Genomic DNA, 22,946 nt, shown 5'->3' with positions numbered 1-22,946 from the left:
AATTTGGAGAATGAGGGGTAACATATTTATAAGTTATTTGAACTTCAATCTATTCCCTTTGAAGATCAACAGTAAGCTTGTTTGTAGTTTTTACCTGTTTTTAATATGATGCTAAAAACAACGCATTGAAACACACATTTTAAATGTCATCAGGGATGACTACAAGTGAATAAGGAACAGCATTCTAATATTGGCTGCCTGTCAATCTGATTATTAATAAAAAAAAAAAGTTTAGTATTATTCGTAAAAAATAGCTATCTGCATCTTATCGGACTGTTGGATTTACAGATTTCCAGTTTAATAAGCTGTCTTGCAACGACCTGCAGTATAAGGGCAAGATCTGTTTTTTTAATTCAACAGTATAAAGGATGACAACTTGCACTGCACAGTACAGTACTTGGTTTGTATGTTTGACTATAACCAGGAAAATATGTTAATCATCATACAAGGGCTCAGAGAGGACCCCCCCCCCCCAACCTTTCCCGCGCCACAAATTAACTTAAAACTTTTTTTTAACCTTAACCATATATGGAATGGTGCTTTGGCTCACACGTGCAATTTTTTCCCGTTTATCTGCTTTGATATTAATCATTAGAATAATAAAAAAGAAAACGACCAGAACACATCGTTACCATCCAGGTAAACAATAACCAACATGGAGCACACTTTGTCCCTTCCCATAAGATTGCAGTGACCAAAAATGTGGGCTTGGTATGGAATGTGAGAATCAAGTGTAAAAACAGAATATATTGAGAAGTAGGTAAAGCTCAAGTTGATTTTTCTGCCACACTGGCCGTACTTTCCTCCAATATTTACTTCTCCCGAAAAACAAGATGTCAAGATGGCAATTTCACCATTGCAACATACTTAAAAACTATTTTTGATTCAAAGATATTCTTTAGCTCCATTACAATGAACTGCATTCTGCACACTACACATTTTTTTCAAAATCACTTTTTTAAATGTATTGTTTTAAAAAAGCTTCGTGGTTTTTAAGTGAATTTGCAAACTTTTGCTTAATATTCTTCCCATTTGACGACTATGCTTTTACACCCAACGCTTTATCGGCCAATAATTATTCGGATGCCTTTTTTAATATACTCGTAAGTTACAGTGCTTTCTCGGGTACGTTATTTTTTGCTACTGACCTGTAGTTAATACTTAATTGGCCCGCGAGGACTGTACGTACCTGGAACCGGGAACGGTTACGTAAGGCGCTATAAACGGTTCAAGTTTTGTTTACGGGCGAGTGTCCCGGGAGAAGGACTCCATGTCCCGGGATGCACCCGTGGGCGCATGCGCAGTGCGTTTTACTGGTCAGTGGTAAACAGACGTCAGAAGGGAGTCTTCGCTTCGAGTCAAAACAAAACAAACGCGAACAAACTCTTCGAGACACCCGAGGGGAGCATCGTCGGATCGCCGCGACTTCCTGCCGGGTCGCCGCCGCCTCCCGACGGCCACTTTTTCTCGAGTTGCGGACCGCTCTCGGCGGACTTTTGGCCGCGTTGAAAACTCCGGAGTAGCAGCAGCTTAAGAGGCTAACGTGACCGGGCGGTGGGGAGGTGTGCGGGGGGTGGGGGGGCGGCTTGCTACCCGGGCTTGTTTTGCCCAAAAGTTGCCGAGCCTCGGCCCCGGGCCCGGGAGGAGGGTGGGCACTCGACGCCTCGGCCGAGCGGGCTCGCTTTCTCTCGGACACTTGACGAGCGAGCGTCGCGGGCGGGCGGGCGGGCGGGAGGTGAGCAAGCCCGGCGCGGAGCGGAGCGGAGCGGAGCGGAGCGGAGCGGAGCGGAGCGGCGCGGCGCGGCCTCGGCGGCGTTTTGTAAGCGCCTCTCGTGGCATCGTGCGCGGCGCCACGAGTGGACAAACATGGCAGATGGCGGCATGTGGCCCGATGTGCTCACCTAAAAACACCGCGCTTGCCTTCCGTCGTCTTCTCGTCGCCTGCGCATAGTACGGAAAATTCATCTCTCCCTCGCCCTCTCTCTTTTTTTTTTAAAGCAATCGCCACCATTTTGAAGTTTTTCCCCTACTTGTAGTTCTTCGGCTTGTAATAAGGCTCTGACCGGACGGACTGAGTGCGTTTTTAGTGCTCTTCTTTTTTCAGTTCTTCCTCACACGCTCTGTTTTTTTTCCCTTTTTAATATATTTTAGGACTACGGAACCTTATTTTTTCACCTTATTTATTACACTCGTCCACATTTCCCAAGGGGAAATTGAACCGGCAACACTTTGTTTACAAACTCCTCCATCATCTCCCCGCTACTAAAAAAAGAATTAGTGCTCGAAGTTGAAAAGTACTTTTCACGTTTGGAGTGCTTGCTTTTTTCATTTTGTTGGGATATTCAGGACTATTATCTCAAACAAAGGAGCTCCAGTTCCCTCCTATATAAATCGGAAGGTTTATGATAGTTAGTATTAAGGAGATTATTTGGGTTCCCTAATCTCCAATCTGAGGATTAACTGGAGCTATTGGTGTGCCCAGATTATTACGTCTTTTTTTTTTTTTTTTTTTAGGCCCCCGGTGTTTACACCCAGTATATTGTTGTTTTTGTTTTCCCTTTTTCCGGGATAAAAACATTTGGAGGCCTGTCGGTAGTTCCGGCGTTTTGGATCAGAGCGGAAGTAGCCGGGAGGCGAAGGTGGACGCGCCGAACGCCATGGAGGAGTTGCCGGCGCCGCCCATCGACCCGGATTTCGAGCCGCAGAGCCGGCCGCGTTCGTGCACGTGGCCGCTGCCCCGGCCCGACATTTCTGCCGCGAAGCAGGAAACCCCCGACGGGGCCGAATCCGCCGCCGGGACGCCCCCCGCGGACGACGACAAACCGGAGCCGCATCCCCGGCACGCGGCGGCCGAGCCGGAGAAGGCGGCGGGCGCCGCGGCGGGGGTGGCGGCCGACCCCGGCGCGGGAGGCGCGGCGCCTCGAAAGGGTTCGTCCAGGCGCAACGCGTGGGGCAACCAGAGCTACGCCGACCTGATCAGCCAGGCCATCGAGAACTCGCCCGACAAAAGGCTGACGCTGGCGCAGATCTACGAGTGGATGGTCAAGACGGTGCCTTACTTCCGAGACAAGGGCGACAGCAACAGCTCGGCCGGCTGGAAGGTCAGTCTCGCGGCGGCCGCTGTTGCCATAACACCACGGGCGACAACAGTGCTGCTCAAGCGTGCTTTTATTGGGGGGGATCTGCTAGGCGGCTTCAATAAAAGAACAGGTCTTACATATGTTTTGGAGGCGCAACAAAGAGATGTAGGGCCAACTTTTCAAAGTTATATTTCATTGCTGTCTTTCTAGCACAGTTCTTTGGTGGCAAAGTTGTTTTGCGTCAACAATTGATTTTTCCAAAGATTCCTTTAACATCGTTCCTCCATTACAGAATTATTTTATAAAAAGGTCAACTCACTTCAATGTGGTTTTGCCCGAGATGTTAGCAAGAAGGTTCTGAACTCACGCGGACGTACTGTAGTTCCTTTTCCCCCATCAAATGACAAGTACGACACGCCACTCTAATCACTTCAACATAGTCCGTCGGTTCCAAAACTGCTTCGCTCGGAGCTCCTCCATTGACTTGGGCGTAGTTCCGCCGTACCAACAAATACAAATCAAACGGTAAAAATCGTCCAAAGGAACGTCCAAAGAGCGGCTTCCTTAAAGCAAGGCCTTTCTCCTCGCAGAATTCCATCCGCCACAATCTGTCGCTGCACAACAAGTTCCTGAGGGTCCACAACGAGTCGACGGGCAAGAGCTCCTGGTGGATGCTCAACCCGGAGGGGGGCAAAACGGGCAAGGCGCCCCGCCGCCGCGCCGCCTCCATGGACAACAGCAGCAAGCTGCTGAAGAGCCGCATGCGCGCCAAGCAGACCAAGAAGCAGGCGGGCGCGGCGCCGCAAGGCGAGGTCCCGGCGGCGCCGGGCGCCGACAGCCCCGGGGCGGCCCAGCAGTTCCCCAAGTGGGGGGTGAGCAGCAGCAGCCCGTCGTCCCGCGGCAGCCTGGACGACGGCGACATGTGGACCTCCTTCCGCCCGCGCACCAGCTCCAACGCCAGCACCCTGAGCGGGCGGCTGTCGCCCATCGCGCCGGGCCAGGAGGACGACGACAACCTGGCCGAGGACGGGCTGCTGGGCCGCTACGCCGTCTCGGCCCTGACGCCCACCCTGGCCGAGACCCTCATGGAGGAACTGGACCTGATCGACGGGCTGACCCTGATGGGCGGCCAGCGGGGCGGCGCCAGTCCCAGCACCGCCCCGCCGGCGCCTCCCACCCCGCTGCCGTCCGCCGCCACCCTGCTGCCCCGCGCCGCCGCCTCCTCCTTCCCCTCCTTTCAGCAGCTGCAGGCGCCCCCCCAGGCCAAGGAGCCGGCCCCCGCCTTCGGCAACTCCCTCTTCGGCTCGGCCCACTACGGCGCCCGCGTGCCCTCCAGCCTGGAGGCGCTGCTCACCTCCGACTCGCCCCCTCCCACCGACGTGCTGATGGCGCAGGCGGAGCCCCTGGCGCCCGCCCCGCCGGGCCTCCTGGGCTTGGGCTCCCCGGCGGCGTGCCCCAAAGCCGCCCAGCGGGCCAACGCGGCGCCGGCGGGCCTGCGCCCACCCCTGCAGCACCACCCGCACCAGCAGCACCCGGCCCTCGGTCTGGGCATGATCCTGGACGGGCAGATGCCCGGCCTGAAGGCGCAGCACGCCCTCCCCCCGGGCGCCGGCCCCTTCGGGGCCCCGCCCTACTTCCAGGCGGCGCCGGAGCGGCTGCCGACCGACCTGGACGTGGACATGTTCACCGAGAACCTGGACTGCGACGTGGACTACATCATCAACAGCGACCTCATGGACGGAGACGCCATCGATTTCAACTTCGACCCCGTCCTGTCGGCCGGGCAGGGTTACGCCGCGCCCGCCGCCTCCCAAGGCTCCGCCCACAACTGGGTGCCCAGCTAAAGGCTTTGCCAGGTAGGTTGGCCGCCCTCAGTCTCTTAATGGCTCAAAAGTGTCTCGGCGTCAAAGGATAATAAGGTTTTTTTATGGATAAGTCGTATTTTTTTCCTATTTCTTGTCGCCGCCTGCCTTTCGATGAAACTTGGATGCCATTTTGTCTCTTTACAGAGACGTTTTGCGTTTTGCTTTCTCACGTTCTCCCTCTATCGTTTACCAGGAGAAGAGGGCGCCCTCCCCGATGTGGCCCCGCCCAGCGCCCGCCTCTTGTCACGTGCCAACTCACGGCGGCGCCGCCGACTGTGCGGGCACTTTTTAGCCCCGCCTCCTCCGCATCCTCCCAATTTCCCGTTTTTCCTAACGCGGCGGCGGCCATCTTCCTCAAGCCCGTCTTCGACTTGTCAACATGTTGCGCACAAAGAAATTTTGTGGGCGGGCGTGGTACCTCGTCGCCTTCTGGATGGACACAGTGTGTGTGTGTGTGTGAGTGTGTGTGCGCGAGTTGAAAAAACGGCCAGTTTTTCCCCTGCAGGAGGGCGAGCCTGCAAATCGGTACAAAAAGCAGGACAATCGTTTTTGGCGCGAGACGATACGTGATTTTATTTTTGGTTTTCTTGCCGATTTAACACTAATCGCTAGTTGGGCGAAGTATTTTATTATTTTTTTTAAACATTTTTACCTCCATTTGGTGTGTAAAGTAGATAAGCGAGGCACACACACGCCGATAATCGGTACACATTTTTGAAACCCTTTCTCCTTAAAGTGAAAGTTGACAAAGGCCCAATTAATACGTGGCAAAAGGTTTGCGGTGGCGGGTGGATTCATTTAGGCGCTTGGCGCCCCGTAATCGTCTGGACTCTCAAAAAACCTCCCTGGCATTGAGTTAATATATTTGAAAAAATGTAAATGATCCCCATTTGTTATGAGGAGGCGTGCAATTTTCAATTTCTAAATTTTAGTACAGCTGAAAAGTAACAAATATACAAATTGAATCCGTTGAATAAAAATGGCACTTATTCGTGTTTGAATTTAATAAGGCTAATGATTTTGTTTGTTTGTTTGTTTCTCCAAATATTTGCAATGGGGGTCCTTGGAAAATGGTGAAAAGCCCCCGCACTCCATCCATTCGTTGCCCGTTCTCTATGTCACGCACTGCCCCTCGCAGGTTACCTTTGGAATTGCAGCCACGGCGGTTTGAATTTGTCCCCATAAAATGGGGTGGCGTGTGCGTACCTCGCTTTAGACGTGATTCCTTGCCGCATTTGTTCAAAAACATGCAGTTGTGAACTAAGAAGATGAAGTTGGATTTATTTTTATTCGAGGTCAAATTGCCGCAAATGTTGCTACTTGATTTGAAAAAGTGTGCATTTTTCTAGCACTTATCAGGACCAGACATCCGACTTTTTATTTTTTTTATTTTATTTTTTTAAATTTCCGGTTTAAACATTTCGACAGGCGATGCACACGTTGCACATTACCAACGACGACGATATGCTATGCAGATTCAGCAACTCAATTTTGAAGGAAATCTTAAACAAAGCAAGAAGAAAAAAAAAACTAACTTGAAAAAAGAAAATATATATTTGGTCATAGCTTTAATATACAATATAGATAATAATAGATGCTACTTATGATTTTTTTTTACATTGAATAATGCATTTTTTTCAGATTTGTAACAATTTTTCTACAGTTATTTTTTGTAAAAATGGATGCGCATGTAGATTTTTTTGGGGGGTGTGTTTGTGTGCATAGCCTTACCAAAGGAACACTAATATTGCATTTGCATGGCATTTTGGGGGCGCACTCAACCCCGCACGGTATCTCAGTGTACATACTTTTTTTTTTAATGCTATTTTTCTAGCTTTTCCACATTAGTCATCTCAAAACAGAAAAAAAAAAAAAAACTCATACAACCGTTACCTCTCAGGGTCGCACAAAAGAAGAAGTGACAAAAGAAAAAATAAATATCTATTTATTTTTATTTTTCTTCCGCGACTTGGCATCGTTTAAAAAAAAAAAGAAAATCTGCTATGCATTTCACTTGTAACTTTTTTTTTTTTTTGGGGGGGGGGGGGGGGGGGGGCTTTTTCACTTCCCTGCCAAGATGAAACAAGCACGATGTTACCACTTAAATTCTTTTTTTTGTGTATTTAAATTAATGCACAGTTACTTCAGCAATTCTTTCACACGTTTCAAAACAATAACGTTTTTCGACCCCCCCCCCCCCCAAAAAAAAAAAACAAAACAAAACATTGTGTATTTGCTTTGGGGTGGTGCTACGTCTTTTTTTTCTGGCATGCATATCAAGACCTAGCAGCAAAAATCAATCCTTTGACTTGGAACCGTTTCTCTCTTTGTATAGATCTATATTAGTCCCCCAATGTGCTCACCAAGATGCAAGTTTGGCGCCCCCATCACTTGATCATTTGCTATGTGAAGTGTGTGCAACTTCTTGCAGCATTCAGTCCCTTTTTGTTTTGTTTTTTTCCCCCTCCTACTAGTGCTTATTTGAACTTCAGTCCTGGAGGGTCGGTATGCTGCATGTTTTCATACCTTCTCTTTCCAACGCGAGATTCAATGGATTAGGATAACTTTCAAGCTCCGGTAGAGCTTCCTAATCCTAATCATTTTCAGGTGTGTTGGTGCGAGAAAACTGGAAAACATGTGGGATACCGGCCCTCAAGGACTGGAGTTCTACATCAATGACCTAAACCAAATGTAATTTAGAAATGGACAAAAAGATTGAGTTTTTTTTTCCCTCAACGATTGCTTGGACTTGCTCTACTTCTAGAGTACAGGTGTGGAACTTCAGTCCCGGAGGGCCGGTATCATGCATGTTTTTGAACCGTCTCTCCCAAACACACCTGTTTGAAATGATTCCGATCATTTTCAAGCTTCTAACAAGCTAATGACTTGAATCAGGTGTGTTGGGGAGAGAAAACCGGAAAACACGCGAGATACCGTCCCTCCAGGACTGCACTTTGACAACTATGTGCTAGCGCGGCGCACTGTTTTACTAGTCTGCTTTAACCCTTGTGCAGTATTTTGACCGTTTTGGGCTCATTTTCTTCCCCATCGTTATTTGAACCGAGGGAGGGGCACACTCCCGCTAGTGCGATAAAGAAATGGTAGTGGAAATGTCAGCATCTGGGTGAAATTTCAGCTCCCCGCTGTCTTCTTTCAATACTTGGACGTGAAAATCAAAGTATGGCACAAGGATTCCATTCACACTAGTAGGTGACTACTACAGGTGTGTGCTGAATTAGTGAGGGCAAAGAGCGTAGCGGTTAGTGCGTGCTGCACGAGCTGAATCTTTCTCCAAATCTTTTCATGTCTTTTGCTTTTTGCGTCCTCACTCCATATTCCACTTTTGATTTTGTGTCCTTGAGCTACTAGTCTCCTTATGATGATGTTTAACACGACCCTGAAAAGTTGATCCCTCCTCACTCAGTATTTTAGAAATTAGCTTAACGGAATAAGAGCAGAAAGCGATGTGGTGATGTGGTGATGATTTTTTTGGGGGGGGAGGGATTCATCATGAAAAGTTGTTATGCCCCCCTTCCTCGTCCGCTCCAGCGACATGTGACCGACGCCACCAGTCAATAAACTGCTTGAACCCGCTTCGCGACTCAACTTCATCTGCTGGCCACGCACGCACACACATAAACGTGTGTGTGTATATATACACACACATGCACATATATATATACACACACAAATATACTGTATATATAGCTGTATGAATTCAAGTCCAAATACGACAAAAGACGTTTGTCAAAAAAGCTTGCATTTTAGTTTTTCACGCTATTTTCTGTAACGTGAAAGATTAAAAAGACATATGCAAAAGCGAACCTCAGAAAAGACAACGTAAATTTCACATGAGAACACATTTTATTTTGAAAAACAAAAACACTCTTTGCGGTTGAAAAATATGCAAGCATGTGAGATTTGGCTGCCTTCTTGGCGCAGGTATGCATTTCCATCCAAATGACGTTTTTGTTTGTTTGCTACATGAAATGTTGCTAATGGTACCAAGCGCCGCCACCACAAGTCCCGCGTACAAAATCGGAAACAATCATAAAAAATTTGCTGCGCTTGCATTTTGTTCAAAAGGGAACAATCATCGCGTCAATGGCTCAAAGGTCTCCCATTTTTTTCCCTACCGAACAAACACGCTTACGACTTTGCGTTCTCTTTTCAGTCAGTTGGCATCAACGTTTCAGCAGGTCTTCCATTAAAAAAAACAAAAACATCAAAATCCTCTGACACTTCCTTGCCTTATAAATATATATAAAGTTTTTCTTTAAAAGTGCTTAATTGAGAAGAAACTAAGGTTGGGGGGGGGGGGTGGGGGGGGGTCTGCTTCACACAACACTGAATGACGATTGTCCTTGGACAACATTCAAGTCGTCCACACTACACAGTATACAGTACGTACAAAATGTTAGCCAGTACTGGGCTGAAATTCAAGACCAGCCCAAAATTGAATTTACAGGAAAAAAAAAAGAAAAAGTTTAAGCTTACTGCTGAATTTGGATTTTTTTTTTTCTTTTGGGCAAAATCCCATTTTGTTTTTGTGTGAGCCGGGCACGCTATGTCGTTCGCATTTACACAAGCGACGCCGTGGAGAACCCGGTCCAGAACATTTTTGCAACCTGTTCCCGCTCCGGAAACGCTTTGCAATCTGTTCTATTTCACTTGGAAATGGAGGGTGAGCTTGCTTTGGTCGCCGAACAGATTGGGACGTTTGTCACGCACGGGTGGGATGAACGCGACCTGGCCGTCGGGACTCAAGTGGCCTTTAAAGGGGCCATGGAAATACTTCCCGCGGTGCGATGCGCATAGAAGCTGCGTTGGGCACCTCGCCGATTACATTTCTTATGTAATATGACTTTTACGGTACCGCTCTTTCTAAGCGGGAAGTACGAGGGCTCGCGACGCGCCATTTTGCAGCTCAAGCGGCAACATCCTCCGAGGCTGGCGGCCGATTGAGACTACTCCCAACGGCGTGAAAAACGGGGCCAGAAACAGGCGTTTTACCCACATCGAAATGCCATCCTCCTATCCAATGGTGGGAACCTAGTATTCCTAACAATAGCTCCGCCCACCGGTGAATTATTTCCTACTGATTTACGTTGATTGTCCGGCCGAGTGCTCGCAAACGCACGTTTCGGCCACTTTGGCATTTTCTGCAGTAAAAGGAAGCTAATACACGAAATGTTGTTTGCTTGGCCGAGCGGGAGACGTGGATAAGGTCGGAGCGTATTCACTCCTGCGCAGGCGGTGCAGGACGGGAGTGTATTTACGCTTGCGCGGTGCGGGGAAGCGTATGGGAGGTACCGATCGCTCCCGTCGTCATAAGTGCACTTCAAGCCGGGGTCGGTCCGAGAGCGCACAATAAGCAAGGAATGCTTAGAAATGCATCAATGAAGGAAAAGAGCACTCTGGGAGTGTTTAGGCTGAGAAATGAACATTGGAACAAGGTTTTTGCGGTATCGGGCGCAGGTCGCATAAGGACAAATAATTGCGATTGGGGCGCTTGGGACCGCTGCGCCAACCAAACCCAGGAGAAACCAGGTGACCCGTAAAGGTCCGTGTGCGTTCTTATCCTGCAATTTCCCCCAAAAGGCCGATACTCGAAGTCTTGTTTAAATGAAAAAAAAAAGGCTTTGTGGACGCGTCATCGTCCGGGCGGGGAGAAGGGGGGGCGTACCTCTTGGGGGGGAGAAGCGCGTCAGGCGGTCATGTAGCGAGTGATGGCTCTGAGGGCGTAAAGGAGCTCGGCTTGCAGGCGGGCCTCCATGATCAGCAGGTTGACGTGGATCTGCCAACAAAGCCGCGCTCAGGAACCGAATCCAGTTGGCATTTCAAAAATGGACACTTTGAAAATCAATTTTTGCACAACGCTGGATGCCCGCTTGACATTCGAGTCGATTGGCGTCAACGTAAAGTTGACAATACAAGTTGAAAATTTACTATAAGGGGTGCGGCAAGACCCTTCTTGTTTGCGTCTGTTTTTTTTACCAATCCAGGAGAAACTTGGAGAGAAACGCTACCGTTGCAACACAGCCCGATTTAAAGGATCGGGATCGTTATGAAGTTCCCGCTCAGCATTTGAATCAGGAGGGCCGCAAAGAAAAGACGCAGGACAGGACACAGGACCGGACAGGATGGTTAACTCTTTCAGCGCCAAGCGTTGTTGGAAAAGGAAAGCTCTACAGGATCGGTTTATCACGCATTTTCACTCACCTACATTGTGCGCTACGTCTGAGTAAATGTGGGCGCTGCCATACGAAAGATGGACTTCCATTGTTGGAAGTGCGGAAACACCGCCATCCAATGGTCACAGTTATCACTACAGTGCTCATTTGGCTTATATTAGGTCAGGCTAAGTCAAGCGTGTCAGCCACCCTCCATCAAAAAAAAACTATTTGACCAGAGTCTTACGATTTATTATTGTTATGACTATTATAAAATAGGAGAATTCTCATCCATGGCACCGAATGAGTTAAACGAATCGACGTCTTAGTGCGCGGCGCCCGCATTCAGCTCGCTCGAGCGCTTGGCGGCCATTTTTGCGACGGGGGACCCACCTGCTCGGAGGCTTCGAGGGGAGCCCGGCGCGGCGGGTTTTTGCCGGGGTCGGGGAAGCAGGCCACGGCCTCGATGTAGAGCTTGAAGTCGCGGCCCAGGAGCCGGTCGGCCTGCCCGTAGTCGTAGTCGTCGTAGCGGATGCCCAGGACGCAGTGGATGTAGTTCCAGACGGCCCGCTTGAGCTCGGGCCCGCGCGCCCACGCCACGGCGGCCACGCTGCGGAAGCGCTCGTCCAGCAGGTGGCCCACGTCCGAGTACAGCCGGTTGGCCAGCGAGAAGCCGTGGTCCTCCCACGAGTAGTCCTTCACAAGCGCGCGGCGCTCAGCGTCCGCCGTCGTCGCCGCGGTTACCGCCGCCTTACCTGGACTCGGAATACTTGGAAGTGGTCCTCGTCCCCGCGGGCGAATTCCTGGTAAGCGAAATCCGGCTCCGTGACGAAGCGCGACGGGTCCGCCAAGTAGATCGGCTCGTCGTCGTCTTGGACGTCTGTAGAAAAGAACAAAGCCAAACGTAAAAAACATTGCTAAAAAGACCAACGGCAGGAGGCGGTGACGGCCCACTAGAGGGAAGCGGTGCGCCTTTGACGCCGTCTAAGGCCGAGGTCTTAAAAGCACGTGGGAGGGGCAAACCGCTACATTTATTGTTAGTTTTTTTGTTTTAGGTCAGCTAGCTAGGCTAGTGCTTTACCGGCTTGCTGAAGCGTGTGGGCGCGCGGGAGCCGCTCTTCTCTCTCCTCCTGGACTCTTTGGATCCTCTCCTTCAAACACAGCACGTCGCCGCTCAGGTCCACAGACTTGACAAAAAAAAAAAAAAAAAAAAAAAAAAGAATGTGAGCAGTGATTGGTTGACAGGATGGGGAAAAACACACCCACAGTTTGGAATCACCACTTCATCTCAAAAAGGCGAGTCAAAAAGGTGAGAGAAGTTGATAGGAACTTGATTGGTGTCCCGATCCGACAGATAAAAGTCAAATATTTTTACGTACGGTCCCTTTAAGTAATCAATTACTTTAGTACTTCAAATAAAGTCATCCATTTTATTATCAATTACTTTTGTACTTATCTAATATCATCAATTCCCTCAGTTCCTAGAGCAATCTATTATTTAGGTTCTTTCGCACCTAATGTAAATCAGTGACTTTAGTATCTAAAGTAATCAGTTAATTTTGTACCTTAAATAATCGATTACTTTATCCCGACTCCCAATAAATTTCTTAAGCATTGACTGGTCCTTGGTGATAAAAAGGGCGTGGACCCCAGTCAGAGATTTTCGGCGCTTTACCCGCGGAGGCGGCGCCGACTCGGCGGAGTCATCCAGCGAGCGCGGGCCGTTGGCGGGTCGCAAGTTGGAGTCGGCGGGCGGCGGCGGCGGGCGGCCCGAGTCGGCGCCGGAGCCGAAGACGAAGCTGCAGAGCGCGTGGCAGTGGGCCAGGATGACCACGGCCTGAACCAGCTCTGCCAGGGACCAGCACGGCTCGCCGCACTTCAGCAGCGTCTGCGGGGGGAGGGGCCCAAATGAAGAAACTCGTCCTTTTACCGGCAATGCCCCGGTGGGCGCTCTTCAGTGACACAAAGTGCTACACCACACCAGCTTTAGTTAGCGTCGTTCTTTAGCAGCGTTCATCCAAAGTGGTATCAGTGCTTGGTATTGCTGACTACGCAAGCGTTGAGTACGTGCACTGGTATTATCGCAAACACAAGTGGCACAAAACATTCCCTTTTTTTTCGTAGCCTACCTTGATGTGCGAGCATGCGGCGAGCCAGGGTCGGTGCGCCAGCACCTTGTTGAAGTGGTCGAGCAGGCGCAGACGCGGGGGCGCCGCCTCCAAGCCCTGCAGCCACAGCGGGTCGCCGCCCAGCCTCAGGAAGTGGGCCGAGTGCAGGTACACCAGATAGCTGCAGTGGTGACGCGCCGCTGCCTAACAAAGGCAAAGAAAAAAAAGTCAGGAAAAAAGTCAACAAACAAACTTAAATTAAACTTGTGTTTGTTTATGTCATTGACTTGAAAACAAAAAAAGCGCCATTGTACGGTGCCAGTCAACTCAACTTTGACGGCAGGTCAGCAATAAACGTATGCATAAACTTAGTGAAGTCCATTTAGCATCATGCGTTTTTGTTCAAACGCAAAACCGAGAGGATCATGTCAAAATTATGAGAGAACCATCGAGAGGACACCTAAAGCTATTCCATTTGGCTTGCTTATTAATTGCCGTCTTTTGGCATACGCGCACAGTCATGAATTTAATGGAACACGGATGCTGCGCAACATCAGGCCAAAAAGAACTTGAGCTGCGTTGTGAGAAAAGCAACAACAACTGCTACGAGTGTTACACTAGCGAGATGTTCACCGACCACTCACAAAGTGGGAAACCTGAAACACACTCAACTCACTCACTTACGCATATGAACACAAGAAATCTTCGTTATAGATTTGACATTGTCGCCAAAGCGTTGGAGCGTCTTCTACAGAAAAAATACCAGAATTAGAGCCTAAAATTAGGGGTGGGTGTGTCCTACACATAGGAGCGTCTTATAATTGGGGAATCACCATGGATAATATTATTGCTCCCGCTGACTCGTACATGATGCCTAGATACGTGGAAATGTACCATGATGGCGATGTAATGTCGGCAGGGCAGCGGCAGGGGTCCGTCCATGTGCAGGATGTAGTGCTGCGCTCGCAGGAAGCTCTCCAAGTACTGCGGGTGGCGGGCCATCTGCTGCCACACGCCTTCCTTCTCCTCGCTCGCCATGGCCATGGCCTCCGCAAACAACAAAAACACTCATTCAAATGGGGCAAAGCACTTTGGGGGTACCGGCGATTTTAGCAGGGGTTCTGCAGGGGTCAGCAAATCTAATTCAACGCCGTGACAGGAAGAGGACATTTGTCTTTTCAAATGAACTCTTTAAGTGCCAAGCGTTATCGAGAAAGGAAACCTCGAGAGCAGAGGTCCCCAACCGCGGGTGCGTGGAGCGGTACCGGTCCGTGGGTCAACTGGTAGCGGGCCGCAGGGTCCGCACCTGAAACAATGACCTTTCGGAACTGATTTTGTTTATCTTTTAACAGTTTGTTCATTTGATCTTTGTTTTTGGCGCCGCATCTGGCTGCTGCTGGTATTGCATTTTGTAGCGAGGGAGAACTGTGAGGCTTACCCTTGTGACACATATTCACAGCGCACGAGCAAGAAAAAAAACATAGATGATATGTAGATTCAATAGAATAATCTCAGGTTTTTTTTTTGTTTTCTTTAATGCCGTCACAGGGATCGTATATTTTTCAAATGTCCATACTTTCCGCACTATAAGGCGCACGGGATTATATGGAGCACCTTCGGCGAATGGCCAGTGTTAAAAGCGTTTTCATATATAGGGCGCGCCACATTACAAGGCGCATAGAATAGAAGCTACAGTAGTGGCTGGGGTTGTCTTTAGCGTTCACTGGATGGAGCTTAGCTAAAGGGAATGGCAACAATTTGAGACTTCGGTGATTTAGGGCTATATAAATAAAATTTGATTTGATTTGATTTGAAGAATACACGTTTTCCAGTTTTCTCTCTGAAACACACCTGATTCAAATGATTGGGATTATTTGGTTTTTCTCGTTCCCCAAAAAGGAAAACTATGCGCTGTATAAGGCGCACGGGATTAGAAGGCTTTGGGGAAATTTGAAGGCTTTTAGGTGCACGTTATCGAGCGGAAAAATTGCCGATCAAAATTTCAAACAGAGTGTTGTCAAAAGAGAGTGTGTAAGCAGTGCCGTAGTTGTCATTTGGCTTTGGACTGGCGCTCTCTTTGAATGTGCAGCTTGCAAAATGTTTGCCAGGTCCGTATTTAGGTCAAGAAACGATAGCACTTGGACATGGGCAAGCTAACACCACTCAGCTCAAGAATGTTGGCCAGCAAGACGGTGGAGCCCGGCCAAGATTTGCTCCGTGGTGAAGAAGAAGGAGCCTGAACATTTTCTGGTATATAATAATCATGAATAATAATCAATTATTCTGTTGATTATTCCCCCGAATCGGACTATAAGCTGCAGGGTTCGAAGTGTGACAAAGAAGTACACACCTGCATGAAAAGTGGAGGGCATGTGGGCGGATGGCCTTGGGTTTGACACCTGTGGGTTAGGACAAAGACTTCCACGCATGCCAAGCAGGTTAAAAAGGGTTAGAGGCATGAAGAACTAAGACGGACGCCACCAAGGCAGGCGCACAAAAAAGACAAAATGGCGTCTTGGGGGAACCTCTCGGGACATTTTCAGGAGCGCCCGCGCGTGTGTTGTTTTTGTGGGTGACAGGACATTGGATCCGCATGCCGAATGCGTGGCCATCACGCGCGGCGGTGCGGCACGCCGGCCAGCACGTCATCCGGAAACACGCGGGCCGGCTGCTTTTGGACGTGCAACCCGAACTGAGGAAGAAGAAGAAGAAAAAAAAAAAGAGGGACTGGCGGCCGCAGGGCGCCAGCAAAGACGACGAGAAGAATGAGCAAGTAAGAGATGAAGTGGACATCCAAAGGCGCGCTGCAAGCAGGGAACTTTCCCACTTGCTATCCAGCTGAAGGCACAGGCACTGCGAGCTACACTTGCTTTTCCGCCTCATTACTAAACCAATTTAGCGTACTTTTCTTCCTGGTAACATTTATTGGTCAACAGTTTACTCGTTTTGCAAGTGGTTCTCAAATAGGGGAACGTGAAGACACCAAGGGTGTGTGAGATTTTTACGTGCTACTAGCAAATGTAATTCAATCCTTTTTCATTTGCTTTTCAAATGAAGAGAAAATGAATTGGAACATGAAGTAAACCATTGCTAAATTGTGTGACTCCTTTGCAAATTGCAGTATTGTCATTCGTGACACATTTTTCGGCCAGAAAAAAAAAAAATACCGAGGACAAGGAGTGTTTTAGTACGTGGACATTCAAACGGATAGCGACAGTTTAGAACATATGTTTCGAATTTATATCATTTCCTTGCAAAAGAAGTTAATGGTGCAGGACGCGTGTCACTAGCTTTATTTGTGTATTAATAGTCCACAAACATTGATCAATGTTTAAATTATTCAATTTGTTAGGATTAATTTATTCACTGCCATCTGAAAAAAATGGAATGTTGACACCTGTTAACAGGTGTTAATAGTTAATAGGCCAAAAATGGTACTATTACTGAAAAAAATCACATTTCTAGCAAGACAACTAGTACACTGAACTGTCCTACTTTTAGATGGACATCTGGGATTTTGAATGTGTTTGAAGATGAATTCCATAAACTTGGTAAAGAGGCTACCAATGCAGTAGACATGCCAACGCGTTGGGCCTTGTATTGTTACTAGTGCCCAAAAGTCTCTAGCCTTAATCGTGTACAAATAGGCCCAATAAATGGCACTACGAGGGGGGAAAAAAATACAGAAAGACAACTAGTGCACTGTATTGGTTAACTAGTGAAAAGTGCACTAGTACACGGACCTTGAGCGTTCATTCCATCTTTACAGCAGAGGCTACTAGTTGGGACTTGGCATTGTTACGTGCAGAAAAGTCAGTCGATTTTTGTGTATTAATAGGCAGAAAGGTGGCACCACTAGTGGAAAAAAAAACATTTCTAGCAAGACGACCAGTACACAAGTGAAAAGTACACATGGATCTCACGATAGAAAAGAAGGGAGGATTGGCATCCCCTGCTTGTTTTGCACCATTTCATCTGCAGCAAACACGTCTCCCTCTTTATTTTTTGGGACTTGAGACAGCGCACCCTGTTGGTTGCAAAGCCAACAGCAACGGCAAGGGAGAAAAACAAGTTTGATTGGCAGTCGTTGTTGAGCTGCAAAAAAACATCTCAAGTGGCCGAGAGTATCAATGGATTAGGAATAAAATGATCATTTGTGGCATTTTGACTGAGACTGCTGCAAGTGTTCGCTTGACACTTTTCACCCCCTCAAATCCTGTCGGGCTGACGTCATCGCCTACTTCCAGCGAAGCTCGCGCTTCATCCATTTCAACCTCGGCGATGCGTTTTTGCACCTCTCGTCAAACAAACGTCGGCATTTGAACACAGACCAGAACAATGAATCAAATTTGAATTGAGCGTACACAGTTAAGTCACATAAACGCCACATGAATTGATGAGGGTGACGAGAAAAGCGGCTTTACTGTAAAGGAACAACGCGCTTTTCGGTGCTTTTTCGACGGCTTTTCGAATGGTTAAGAAATATGTGGCTTAACATCTGAAATTAATTCCTCACCGATAAAAAAAAAAATACACACACACACACACACACATTGGATATTGATAATATAATTTTTTTGTTTCTTTTTATTTTTTTAGAAGGATGTCACGGCAAAGTTGCCGGGCCAAAAGTGACGAAAGTGAGTTGACGAACAATACGGTTAAGTTGACCGTCAAAAAGAAGCACATGTGATAGGACGTGTAAGAGGATGTTTTTGGAGACCCTGGACAAAATGAATGAAGTCCCGCTACGGCGTTTGGCCGTTAAGTGTGCCCGTAAGTTAGCCTTCGTCTACGCCTACCTGTTTGAGGACTCGGTGGCATTGGCTTCTGAGCGGGTACTCCATTTTATTGGCACAGACGATCATTTTCCAGCCCGGTGTGCAAATGACATGGACGCGGCAGTGCCTTATGGGTCCACCGCCTGGTACTGTTTGTAACAAAAGGCGGAGGGGAAAGACCGACCGGGGAACCGGGAAACGGCAGGCCGCATTCGGCGTCCTACTGGCCCGGCAGGCAAGTGGCTGCCGAGCTTCGGCGAAAGCTGCCAACTCCGGCTCTGACAGCTACGGTAACAGTGGGACCAATCAAGGCAATCGAGGGGCGGGTTAGATAGTGGTTCGGTTAGCGGAGCAGCCAATCGCGGTGAAGGAGAGGCGGGCAAACTGGCGTTTCCGGTGACAGCTTGGGCAATCACAACTAGGGAGAGAGAGCGTGGTTGCGGTTTACATTATACTATATGACTTGAATCTATTGTAATATTGGTTGGTCTTCCATGCGAATGCGTCTTAAGTGCTCGAAAAAACTAGTTTTAAATTTGAGCGAGCAATAACTATAGGTCGAATCAGAATTGCCAATTACAGCATGGCCAATCACAGCTCCGCGGGGGCGGGTTTACTGACACTATTACGTTTTAATTTTTTACATCTAGTACGAAAGCTTGTTTTTTTTATCTGTATTTGTCGTAAATGAATTTCGACACTGGTTTTTAAATTGCGCAGTAAATAAATATAGTTCTAAACAGAATAGCCAATTACAAGCGAAGAGTGTGTGTCTGTAAGCGAAAGCTTGGCTGATATAGGACAATCACAATACAGAATGGGGGAGTGCTTCCAAAAAAAGCTTGGCAAATCAAAATGATGGCATGCGTGAGTTTTTTTTTTCAAATATAGTATTAGAGCTTGGTGTTTTATCATAATCTGTCCTACATGAATAACAAACCCCGTTTGAATTATGCGCTAAAAACGAAAGGAGAACTGATCAAAATGGTCAATTACAGCGAAACAGAGAATGAGAACAGAGGCGCTGCATCAGCGTGGCCAATCACCGCCCAGCGGGGGCGGGTTTAGTTCACTGAGGGCGGAAGCACAGGTGCATAATACCAACCGCAAACAAGTGTACGCAAGATACCAGCACCCACACAGATATATGATATGACAACATATAACCTCCATTTGGGACACCAAGCTCGTAAAAAAAAAGAAAAAAAAAGAAGAAAAAAAACATAATAGCAGGGGACTTCTGTTGCATATTGTTTTAAACACACCAGCATTCCGTGTTCATTCCGCAGTAAAACTATTAGGACGAGCATATGAGAAAGTGCATTTATTTTGAAATAGGACATACTTAAAACAATCTGCAACATGCCGAACGCACAATTGTCTCGATAAGTCAAACACGAATGCATGTGAACAACAACTAAGACTTTGATTGGATTGCTTAAGCTGCCTTTTAAGGGCCTTTAAACAGGTACACACACAAGTATTTCTATAACTGACCAGGAAACAAAATCTGTGCACCTTGTGACTGTTGATGCGTATGTTATCTCAACTTAGTAGGAATGCTTGATGACTTAATAGGGTCAAAGGAGGAACAATATTCCACTCCAACCTATTTTTGTGCAACTTTGACCACAGCAAACAGAAAAGCAAAGAGTTCTACGCGCTGAGACTTGAAGCCTAGAATCAACCATTACATTTTGTGATTGAAATCGGTATTTGAGTTTGACGAAAAGCAACACGGGGAATGGAAGAATCACGGGACACTTCTTGGAAGAGAAAGGCTTAAGAACTGCACTGTATATTTATTGCAAGTATTTAGAAAGGACGGCAGTGTGGCATGTTGAACGTTTTCATGTTTTGACAATGCAATATTTTCCATCCCAGTGGATTTTTTGACCTAAAACGATAGTGAGGCAGCAGGCAGAAGTAGAAGTGAAAGCAAAGAAGATGCGGGGTTATGAGAGGAAGTGTATTTGCAAAAGCCCAAAAAGTCCCGTTGGGTATTTTTAACGGTACAGGCGTGCAGTAGTGCGCCCTCAACAGCTCCTGAAATTGGACTGTTCAAAACAAAAACCAAATGGTGCATTGAGAAGCAACCTACAAGCGAGTCCCTATTTTTGTTTTGCTAGCAATGCAAAGCGGCAAACGAAGCTCAACGGAATGACGAAAAATAAATAAATAAAAAACAAAACAAGTTGGCAGTCACGCAGCAGTGAGACAGAGAAAAAGCCTGAGTGTCCACCTTTATTAAATGACTTTGCGCAAACATCATGTGGATCCTATTGAAGCGGCTGGCAGAACCGGTCTCAACAGGCAGAGGCCAACAATAAGTTAGGGAAGCATCCGCTGGCGGAGGGGCGCCAAAAGCCTCACGCCATTCTCTCCGCCGAATTGAACACGGTGGAAATATCGGAATGTGCGGCCACAATTGGGAAAACGATTTCAATACAATTAAAAGCATGTACAACCAATCATAAAGTTGGTGAAACATGGATGTTGCACAAATTGGACTATTTATGGTAAAACGCGCCGCGGGGAAAAGGAAAAACAATTGCTTGGCGCGCATTCAACGTTACACTGACGCTGCCTTCACTGACCGCTTACAATGGGGAAAATCTGAAACACACTAAAAGTGCAACAAAAATATACAGTAACTTATGGATATGGACACAAGAAAATATCAAGAGTTTAGGAACATGAGATTGATCATTTTGACTGTGTAGTATTTTGATCACTTTTGAGTCGCCGTTTGAGTGAAATTTCACCTCCCTAGGGTCTTCTTTCAGGGCTTTCCTTGCAACATGTCTTTGATGCCTATCAATCTGCCTGTCTGTCTGTCTTCAAAAAAAAAAAAACCCGCAAAGTCCTGCTCGACGTGAGGCAAAGCTTCATTCACTCGAGTCCGAGCGCTTTGCCCATAAAGTCTGCAAACCTTTTGGGCTGACCAGGCTCAAAAGGCCGAAGGACAGAAAGGTCCATGCTCCTCAGGGTGTCCGTCAGCGTCCTAAAAAAGGACAACAAAAAAACGTCATCAATCTGTATCATCTGTACACGCTAGACTTGGGATTCTCAAACTGGGGTTTCTCTGTGGACTGGCCAGGGCAAAACAACAGCAATTTATTTTGGCGTTACATAGGTTTTTCTTTCTTAGTATTTTTAACTTAGCTGGACAAGCACTTAACAAGTTCAAAGTCATTGACAGCTACGTAAATTAAGTATGTACTATAACAAAAAATGGCTGGCAGTGAATGAGTTAAGCTCCAATTAAAGTGGGGCTTCCAATTTTCTTAAAGCTCCAATTAAAGTGGGGCTTCCAGTTTTCTTTGCCGATGGATGTTTACACGAGCGTTGAATTTCGTGATTCTTTTTTTTCCCCCTGAACCCCAAGAAGTTTGAGAAGCCGCCCCCCCCGCGGGGGTGTCCGTCACATACCGGCAAGTGCAGTAGAGCAAGTGCGAGTGGGCGTGCAGCCGTCGGGCCAGTTCCAGCTGGTGGTTGTCCATCAGCTTGTCGTTGACCACCACCAGCAGCGCTTTGCCCGCGCCCAGCGCCTCCAAGCAGCTTCCGGCCCCTGACGCCGACAACGCACGCGCGTCTCGTCAACGGCTTTGCCCGGGCCGCGTCATCCATCGCCACCAAAACACGGCCATGTGGATTTACCAGCGGCGTCAAACTCATTTTGATTTTGGGTCACATTGTACTTCTTTCTGTCAGAAGGCTGTGATCCATTTTGAGTGTGTTTGTCACACACACACTTTTTTTTTTTTTGAAATCAGACGCTGGTAAAAAGTGTTCAAAAGAGAGAATGGAAAGTTTTTTTTTTTTAATTTGAAAAGTTGAACACAACTTGCAAGTTTGGTATTTTAGCCAGAGACGAAGTGAAATGAGCATTTTTGGGGCCCCATAAAATGATGTGGCGGGCCGGATCTGGCCCCCGGGCCTTGGGTTTGACACCGGTGTTCTAGACACTGCAAATTTGTAGTTCGACTTGCATTTGCCTGGATTTCTGAGGGCGACTTACTGAGTAAAATGATGGACGAAAAATTAATAATTAAAAAACACTCATAATAAAGAGTGTGTGTGAGTTGTACTCGCCTGCATGGCTGATGATGAGGTCCGCCTCTGCCATGTCTCTGGCTATGGAGTCCTTGAAGCGGAAAACCTCCATGGCGACTTGCGGGAAGTTCTGCGGATCGGGAAGAAGCCATCCTCTTCCCACTTGGAGAACCAAACGCTCATAGCCGCGATGCTTTAATGCCTGCTGGTGGAAAAACAAATAACCCGATGTATTTATTCGGAAATTCACCATCGATCTGCCTTAAGTGCAAAAACGCAAAAGTCATAATAGTTTTAATCGTTGTTTCCAAGCTAGTTTTGCATATTTGCATATCTGCTAGGGATTATACTTTCTTCAAAGGAAAATATCTTGCGTTCAAAGCATTTTGCACGCAACTTTGGGTGGCGGAGGGGAAAAAAAGGTACAATGACAAACGCAGTATTCCATTTCCTACGTCATCACTCAATGGGCCCATGTGCGCGTCACCTCAAGAGCCTCAGCGGACGTGATTTCCTCGACGAGGTCGTCAAAACATGTCGTGCCCACGGTGACAAAGACGGTCTTCATCGCCGCTCACATGAATTCGCTCATTTCAAAACTTCTCGTTGCGTGAAGCGGGTCACCGCAACTCGAGTGTGAGACAGCCGCTTCCGGATTTGTTGAATGACGTCACCACTAAAGACAAGACAAACTGCTGCCCTCTGTGGTGGGAGGCTAAACTGCAAGGTTTTGAAATCTGAACACACGCACCCTCCCGAGAAAAACCAAACCAAAACAATATAATCGCATTTTTCTAACCCTCGAGATTACTTTGACCAACTATTAAACGTGTGTCAGACTAGTCTCTCTACTAATATGCTGAATCGCCCTAGTTGAAAGGTC

The 22,946-nt window shown here is 47.6% G+C and overlaps 3 protein-coding genes across 3 annotated transcripts; 1 reads left to right on the top strand and 2 right to left on the bottom strand.

Annotated features, from left to right (window-relative positions):
* The first annotated feature begins 1,308 nt into the window (after window positions 1–1,308).
* foxo4 (forkhead box O4) lies at window positions 1,309–5,282 on the top strand. Its single transcript, XM_088431170.1, has 3 exons — window positions 1,309–3,101; window positions 3,671–4,936; window positions 5,139–5,282. Exons 1-2 carry the CDS (start codon window positions 2,658–2,660, stop codon window positions 4,922–4,924), a joined length of 1,698 nt encoding a protein of 565 aa, XP_088287296.1. The 5' UTR covers window positions 1,309–2,657; the 3' UTR covers window positions 4,925–4,936; window positions 5,139–5,282.
* A 3,508-nt stretch (window positions 5,283–8,790) lies between these two features.
* Window positions 8,791–18,285, bottom strand: sesn4 (sestrin 4). The gene is made up of 8 exons (XM_088431171.1): window positions 18,029–18,285; window positions 14,121–14,273; window positions 13,248–13,430; window positions 12,794–13,006; window positions 12,200–12,305; window positions 11,874–11,998; window positions 11,512–11,814; window positions 8,791–10,742 (listed from the first exon to the last, which is right to left on the bottom strand). Exons 1-8 carry the CDS (start codon window positions 18,092–18,094, stop codon window positions 10,653–10,655), a joined length of 1,239 nt encoding a protein of 412 aa, XP_088287297.1. The 5' UTR covers window positions 18,095–18,285; the 3' UTR covers window positions 8,791–10,652.
* Window positions 18,286–19,316: 1,031 nt separating this feature from the next.
* LOC148413330 (UDP-N-acetylglucosamine transferase subunit ALG13) lies at window positions 19,317–22,742 on the bottom strand. Its single transcript, XM_088431981.1, has 4 exons — window positions 22,551–22,742; window positions 22,103–22,265; window positions 21,440–21,578; window positions 19,317–21,011 (listed from the first exon to the last, which is right to left on the bottom strand). The coding sequence occupies exons 1-4, from the start codon at window positions 22,629–22,631 to the stop codon at window positions 20,900–20,902; spliced, it is 495 nt and encodes a 164-aa protein (XP_088288107.1). The 5' UTR covers window positions 22,632–22,742; the 3' UTR covers window positions 19,317–20,899.
* Between the last annotated feature and the right edge of the window lie 204 nt (window positions 22,743–22,946).

Source organism: Hippichthys cyanospilos, chromosome 13 (genome assembly GCF_059441005.1).
Source record: "Hippichthys cyanospilos isolate Australia breed blue-spotted pipefish chromosome 13, RoL_Hcya_1.0, whole genome shotgun sequence".
In the NCBI taxonomy this organism is placed as follows: Eukaryota; Metazoa; Chordata; class Actinopteri; order Syngnathiformes; family Syngnathidae; genus Hippichthys; species Hippichthys cyanospilos.
Note: the sequence above shows the minus strand (reverse complement) of the source record. Positions and strands in the feature narration are given on the sequence as shown.

Coding starts and splice junctions, on each gene's coding strand:
- sesn4 (XM_088431171.1), bottom strand. CDS start 18,094: ATGATCGTCTGTGCCAATAAAATGGAGTACCCGCTCAGAAGCCAATGC. Junction 13,007..13,247: donor CCGCATGCTCGCACATCAAG/GTAGGCTACGAA, acceptor CTCCCCCCGCAG/ACGCTGCTGAAGTGCGGCGA. Junction 10,743..11,511: donor CCCTCGAAGCCTCCGAGCAG/GTGGGTCCCCCG, acceptor CTTTGTTGGCAG/ATCCACGTCAACCTGCTGAT.
- foxo4 (XM_088431170.1), top strand. CDS start 2,658: ATGGAGGAGTTGCCGGCGCCGCCCATCGACCCGGATTTCGAGCCGCAG. Junction 3,102..3,670: donor ACAGCTCGGCCGGCTGGAAG/GTCAGTCTCGCG, acceptor TTCTCCTCGCAG/AATTCCATCCGCCACAATCT.
- LOC148413330 (XM_088431981.1), bottom strand. CDS start 22,631: ATGAAGACCGTCTTTGTCACCGTGGGCACGACATGTTTTGACGACCTC. Junction 22,266..22,550: donor CGTCCGCTGAGGCTCTTGAG/GTGACGCGCACA, acceptor TTCCACCAGCAG/GCATTAAAGCATCGCGGCTA. Junction 21,012..21,439: donor TTGCTCTACTGCACTTGCCG/GTATGTGACGGA, acceptor GTCCTTTTTTAG/GACGCTGACGGACACCCTGA.